Source organism: Arachis ipaensis, chromosome B04 (genome assembly GCF_000816755.2).
Source record: "Arachis ipaensis cultivar K30076 chromosome B04, Araip1.1, whole genome shotgun sequence".
Taxonomy (NCBI): Eukaryota; Viridiplantae; Streptophyta; class Magnoliopsida; order Fabales; family Fabaceae; genus Arachis; species Arachis ipaensis.
In genome coordinates, this window is record NC_029788.2 from 129,433,094 (window position 1) to 129,440,087 (window position 6,994).

Consider the following 6,994-nt stretch of genomic DNA (forward strand, 5'->3'; position numbering starts at 1 on the left):
TTGTTGGCGGCGACGACCTGGCTGACTTCTTCGTCGTTGATGTAGTCTTTGGCGACGTTCTAGATTTCGTGCATGGTCCATACCGGTCTGGTGGTGAGGTGTTTGTGAAAATCTTCGTTCATTAGCCCATTGGTCAGGCAAAGGCTTGCGACGGAATCCGTGAGTCCGTCGACCGTTAGGCATTCGTCGTTGAAGCGGTCGAGGTATTTTCTTGTGGATTCTTCTTGTTTTTGCGTGACCCCTAGTAAGCTGATGGGGTGTTTGGCTTTGGTGATCCTAGTAGTGAACTGGGCCATGAACTTTCGTGTAATATCGTGGAAGCTGGCTATGGATCCGTTCGGGAGGGCGTTGAACCATTTGATCGCTGGCCCGGCGAGGGTTACCGGGAAGGCTCTGCATCGGACCGCGTCGGCCGCTCCTTCTAGGTTCATTCTGGCCTCAAAAGCCGTTAGGTGTTCTTGGGGATCCTTAGTTCCATCGTATTTCATATCGGTAGGTTTGTCGAAGCCTTTGGGGAGTTTTGCCCTCAGGATTCTTTCTGTGAAGGGTGTAGCTCCCATTATTATATGGTCGTTTCTCGTGCGTTTGGTGTTTCGGTTCCTCCGATCTTCGTCTGAGTAGTGTTGATAACTCAGATCTTGAGAAGCGCTGCGGTTATGTTTCTTGTTGTATCGCCGTTCTGGCGATTTCTCGTGTCTGTGATCGCGTGTTGAGCTGCGACCGTCTCTTCTGTCGTGTCGTCGGGTTGGCGACCTTCCGCGGCGAGATCTTGATCTGGAGGTTGCATGGCTTCCGTGCTCGTTGTTGTGTTTTCCTTTATCAGTTATCTTGCCTTCAAGTTCTTGGACTCGGAGGCAGAGATCCTGGATGATCTGCGCTGCTTTGTCGCTGGCTTTTTCAGGATGTCGTCGGTCCGTGATGTCGTGATCGTTCGCGTTTTGAATAGTGCTTGCTATTCTCGCTTGGTTCGTTACTTCACGGTGCTCGGGGGTTGGGTTAATTGGTTGAGAGTCATCCTGGCTTGAGGGGGTTTCCTCCAGGACGTCCCCCATTGGGTCCAGCTGGCGCAGGTTCCCCACAGACGGCGCCAATGTACGAGAAGTCTCTGGTACGGTTTGAAGGGTGGATCGGGAACCCGCGGACGGAACTGGAGCCGGGTCGCTTGACTGGAACGATGGGGGGGTGGTACCTGCAAAGACACTCCGACGCCCAAGTCAGAATGGATCTAAGAGGTAGAAAGTGTGTGGAATGAATGAATACCTGGGGGGACCTGGGTCCTCTTATTTATAGATGAATATCTTATCTTATCTTATTTGGTTAAGATAAGAGAGAGATATTTGGATTAGAGGTTTTGGAGGGCCGGTGTTTGGGCCTTCGTGTTGAGGCGGGTCGTCCCCGGATAACCGGGTATGCGGGATCCGTGGGTCGGATCCGTAACATGAATTTTATTATTTTAATTTAAGGATAGTTAAACATTTAGTTATTTACTTTGTCCATTAAAAAAATAGAAAATAAAACTCTAAAATTAAATATAATGGAAAAAAAAATATACATGAAAGACGTGTTACTAGTGGAATTTAGTCTTGGAAAGTGTTTTTACTTTTTAACCTAAACGAAAGTAAATGCGGAGAGAAATTAGGATTAAAAAAAAAGCATTTTTATAACTATCAAAATTATTTATTTGGTTCAATCTCTTTCGTTAAGTCATTAGAAAATTTTTAATAATAATAAATTTTTTTAAATAAAAATAGGGGCAAAAAACTAAAATAAGCCAAGAGAAGTTGCAAATTACCTAAATAAGCCAAAGTGAAATTTGTTTCAGCAATGAGCCAAACCATATATTTATATAATTCGAACCAATGTGGTTCGAACTCGAATCATTAATAATTCGAACCAGCTTGGTTCGAATTACACACATATTAAAAAAATTTATTAAAAAATATTCATGAACTATTAAAAATGGACAGAAAAGTATTGTATGGAATTCGAATTGATAGCTCATTAATATTTTAAAGAAGTATCGTAATTAAATATTTTGTTAGTTTTTTTTAACGTATGAAATAAAAATATATATATTTTTTAATTTTTAAATTATTAATTTTTTAATAAATTTTTTTTAATAAATTATTAATTTTTTAACAGCATAATTCGAATTATACCATAAATTATTGTGTGTGTAATTCAAACCAAGCTGGTTCGAATTAGTGTGTGCGTGTGTTTGTGTGTAATTCGAACCAAGCTGGTTCGAATTATGTGTGTGCGTGTATTTGTGTGTAATTCGAACCAAGCTGGTTTGAATTATTAATGATTCGAGTTCGAACCACATTGCTTCGAATTATATAAATATTAGTTTGGCTCATTGCTGAAACGAATTTCACTTTGGCTTATTTAGGTAATTTGCAACTTCTCTTGGCTTATTCTAGTTTTTTGCCCTAAAAATAGATTCATTCAATTTTTTTAACTATTTTGTCAATGGTAATTTTTTATTATTTAATATTTTTTGTCTTACTTAAAAAATATATAATTATTGATTAGAGATTATATTTTACAAAATAATTAAAGAAAAAAATGGAGAGAATAGGAATGAATCCATTCCCTTCTCAAATACATACAACACAATTATCAATTTTTCATTACAAAAATGGTGGGCTCATTGTTATCTGGTTATCCCGGCTGCAGAACCAATGCTAATTTCATTGCAATCTAATCAAGTAAAATTTGACATGAATATAGTGTTTCAGCTCCTACATAGCCTTCAGATTGCAAGCATCTAATTTCGTTTCCAATAGCAACAGCTACTACAAAAATACCATTTTGTCCCACTAATTTTCTCTTATCTTGTGCATTGAGAGCCTGTTAGGTTTAAGCTGTTTATGTTTCCATATGGTATGGTCATTTTGACTTTAATTCTTTAACCATGAGGATTTGATAGCAACAGAAAAGACCTTAAAATGTAAATATAAGAAAGCATACGTTCCAGGCAAATTCCGTTTCCATTTCCATTTGTTGACTTTGTGGAACGCGTTACGCGAAGAAAAAGAGATGCAATTATAATGAAAACATATGAATCGAAGCAGCAGAGTAGGTGGGTACAGAGAACCAAACTAGTGATTATTTGATAAGTATCTGTATATTTCCCCCATTATTTCTATCACTGATTTCACAAAGCGGAATGTGAGAGTCCCAATAGATCAGAATAGAAATAATCGTTAATCTCATCTATCTGTCTAGTGTCTCAGATTGGAATAATGGTCCTCAAATGTTTATGCTTTGGTGATTCAAAGAAGGAGAAAAATTATTCGACAGTAATAGAAGAGCTATGCCATCGATTTTCCTTTGAAGATCTTAGAAAATCAACCAACAACTTTGACGATAAACTAGTAATTGGGTGGTCACCCTTTGGTGATAAGGTATACAAAGGTTGTCTCAAACATAATGATGCTGCAACTGATCATACCATTACATTGAAGGTGATGGTGCCTCAATACCCCATCCAAGGTTCACTTGAATTCAAGAAGGAAATTGAGTATGAGTACATGGCCAATGGATCACTTGGTGATTACTTGAGAGATAGGAATAGGAATAACCAACCACTTTCATGGAAGAAAAGACTAGACATCTGCATTGGAGTAGCACGTGCTCTACACTACCTTCACTCAGGAGCCAAGCTTGCTATCATTCATCCTGATATAAATCCAAGTAATATTCTTTTGGATAAGAATATGATGCCCAAACTTACAAATTTTGGGATATCATTGCAGGGAGGGCTCTCTACATTGAAGCCAAAGCAAATCAAAGTAGATATGATTGTAGGTACATCTGCATTGATGGCTCCGGAGTATGCTATACACGGTATTGTTACTGATAAATGTGATGTTTACTCCTTTGGTTTGGTTCTACTACACATGGTAGGCCATAATGTGTTAAACTACTTAATTCAATAGGAAGAGCACAGTCTTGAGGAGACAATGGATCCAATTCTGAAAGGAAAGATTGCGCCAGAATGTTGGCAAGTATTCACTAGTGTCATACAAAGTTGCTTGGAGTACGAAGCAGATAAGCGACCAACAATGGGGGAAGTAGAGGTATTGCTTGAGCATGCTCTCTCATTGCAGCAACAAGCTGATATTATAAGGAATGTTGGTCGCTATACCTTATCATCCACTACCCCTTGTTATTGTCGAGAGCGATATAATGATCATGAATCACTACCCAGATAGTGCTGGATCTTTTTCTACTCATCTAATCAATAGTTTTTATGGATGCTCTGTTTTCTTTTCGTTCTTCTGGTTCTAAAAACACAATATGTATAGTTCTCACATAGGTTTGCACTAAATGAGGCATATCATGTTACACATGATTCGTGGTGATCTATCGAGCAATATGTAACATCTCAAATAGATTAAGAAAAGAAAGAATAAGAGGAACTTATTGCTAGTACACGTTAACTTTCGCTTTAAAATGTTAACCTGCATTTTGATCCTGCAATCAATATCCCAGAAATCAAAGCAAATTAAAGTTGTGTTTAGAATAGGTTTAATCAGGACTTAATTCAATGACTAATCCACGTTCGTTTGTGAACTTATAATTGCAATTATACAGTGATTTATATTAAAAGTACCGCACTATTAAATAAAACTCGAGAGACCATCGCATAGTAAATATACTCGGAAGCACCTGAATAAAATAAAGTTGAAAGCCATACATAAAAATGTAAAATTTACACCACTATAGTGATTATATCAACATGTAAAGTTTAATTAGGTTCAATTAACCTACCATGGCCCATGAAAGAAAGACCTACGAGCACATGCTCTATGAACATCGAAGAATTCAAGGGGCAAACACAAACATCCCAACTGTAGTTCCAACAAACAAAATACTGAAATACTTGCTACAAAAGTCCCAACCGAATTGACAAACTAACAATTAGTTTACATGTTAAATCTAATATTGATGTGTGATATTCTGTGCAGACATTATAACTCAACCAAGGCAATATTGAATAAAGATAAAGCAGATAATATAAGAGATTTGATTTAACTAGAGGAAACTCTATCTGCACTTTCAAATGTTCCACTTTTTGGCATTCATAGTTGGAAGGGAAATCAAACTTTAATGCAAAAGCAAAATAAAACAAAATTCTCTCGAAGCTTCTTCCAGCTAAACTTGCCAATACTACACTTTATTTACAACATAATTAAGTGTCTCTGTTGTTGAGTCATTCGCTCCTAGTTCTCTTTCCTTGTTTGACATTGTCCTTGTGATTCGGATGGCCTATAGAAAAGATAAGCACCGCATTAGACATGAAAAAGGAAATAACTTAAAACCCCTCATCACAAGAGTAAGCTTCAGGAAGCAAGACAGTGATCAATTATTCCATAAGCATTGATAAATTCAAACAGCCAAACCCCGAATCTGATTGCAACTTGATGCATAATGCATCTTGCTAGGTATTTTTAATTAATCACAAAGCAATGAAAACTATGAGGAATAACATAGTGCAATCCTTAGGAGAATAGTTACATACCATTTTTCTTCTTCTTATCCTTATCCTTATCCTTAATCTCATTAGGGACTGGCACGAGACTCTGTGTGTATACAATGTAGCTTTTGATGTCCTTACACCACCAACTAGACCGACCTTTAAAATGTCCCAGATGACGACAATCAAAACATTTGAGTTGGAGGAGCTCTCCTCTGACATTAGATTTGGCAAACCTTAAGTAGCTATCTATAAATTTCAGACTAGAATCTAGTGCAACAATGTCACTACCATTGGATAAGCACAGAGGCGCAGACTGTTCACCACCACCAGAAATCTGATAGAAAGTCCAAGATGAATGCACTTTGTATTCTTTCATCACCCATATGTTAGTTTTATCGCGATCATAAGAATACAAGGCCAGGCAGCCTCCTAGTAGGCCGAGATGAGTGGGATTGAGATAACCCATCACTTGTTCAGGCATAGATATGGTTGAGAAACTCCTTTCCTTCAAATCAAATATAAGAATACTATAATCTCTAACTCTAAGAGTGCGGGACGACCAATGAATAGCGCCATTCAAGAAGAACCCACTAGATTCCCAGTTGTTCCTACCCAAGGGTTTGGAGAGTGCAAAATCAAGATTAATCCATGAATTGGTTCTCAAAGACAGGCAATCAAAGTGCTCATGGCCATTCTTATCCTGAGAAGCTACAACAACTAAGTAGTCATCCTGTGAGGCATCGTAACCAAATCCATACAAAATCGCTCCATAGGGAAACATAAACCACTTGGGATAACAATGAGAAACAATGTGAGAGTGGGATACTCTTTTGCTGGATCCAGTCACTGGATTCCATACGACAAAAAAATGCGGGGCTCGGTGTAACAGAACAAGCCCTCTGCAGGAGCACATAACTTCAAAATTATAATGTGTTTTCATCTTGAAAGGGAGAGATACCTCTTTTACTGCAGTAGCACTCTTGTGGCGGTGAAATACTGCGTCAATGTCAACGGAGAAAGCCTTGGAGTAGTCATCTATGAAGAGGCATACATGGGTGGATGCGGCAGAGCGGTGAACATGCGATTTCGCAAAGTCGGGATCGGAAATGAGAGTGTTCCATATCTTCGAAACGCACTTGAGGCGACCGAGTTGTTTGAGCGGAACCCTAAGTAAGATTCTGTGAATCAGCTCAAGAGGGAGAATATCGTGAATGCTCTTGCTCTTGTGATTCTCATTCTGCTCTTGCTTCTTCTTCTTCTTCTCCATGGTCGATTGCTGTGTTGGTTTGTTCTCTGTTGTGTGCTTCTGCTTCTTCTTCTTATCCATGCTTGGAAATTGAAATGAAATGCTGAGCTTTTCGCAATTCGTATACCAATTCACTCAGCCCCGAGATTTTAAGTTGGGTTAAAAACAGAGGACCAAGGAAAGGGAAGAGTCAGTTCTGAATTGGATTTTGAAAAAAAAATTGTTTTTTTATTTTTTAAAAAGTTATTTAACATTTAACA

The 6,994-nt window shown here is 38.1% G+C and overlaps 2 protein-coding genes across 5 annotated transcripts in view; one reads left to right on the forward strand and one right to left on the reverse strand.

Moving 5' to 3' along the window:
* Positions 1-6,940, reverse strand: part of LOC107635455 (F-box protein CPR30-like) — a 16,823-nt gene extending 9,883 nt beyond the window's left edge. The window contains exons 1-2 of one of the 4 annotated variants that reach the window (XM_021122083.1): positions 6,447-6,933; positions 5,531-5,993 (exon numbers count right to left, since the gene is read on the reverse strand). In XM_021122083.1, the coding sequence (XP_020977742.1) occupies positions 5,531-5,993; positions 6,447-6,815 (832 nt within the window). In that variant the 5' untranslated portion in view covers positions 6,816-6,933. Of the gene's footprint in view, positions 1-5,021; positions 5,278-5,530 lie in introns of those variants that run through there. The other 3 variants (XM_016338929.2, XM_021122082.1, XM_021122081.1) reach the window with 3 other exon arrangements.
* LOC107637356 (receptor-like protein kinase ANXUR2) lies at positions 3,080-4,440 on the forward strand. Its single transcript, XM_021122084.1, has 2 exons — positions 3,080-3,852; positions 3,949-4,440. Exons 1-2 carry the CDS (start codon positions 3,249-3,251, stop codon positions 4,218-4,220), a joined length of 876 nt encoding a protein of 291 aa, XP_020977743.1. The 5' UTR covers positions 3,080-3,248; the 3' UTR covers positions 4,221-4,440.

What these genes read in the sequence shown, in the direction of transcription:
- LOC107637356 (XM_021122084.1), top strand. Translation starts at nt 3,249, where the DNA reads ATGGTCCTCAAATGTTTATGCTTTGGTGATTCAAAGAAGGAGAAAAAT. An exon ending in TCCGGAGTATGCTATACACG is followed by an intron (nt 3,853 to 3,948) that starts GTATTGTTACTG and finishes TTCAATAGGAAG; the next exon opens with AGCACAGTCTTGAGGAGACA.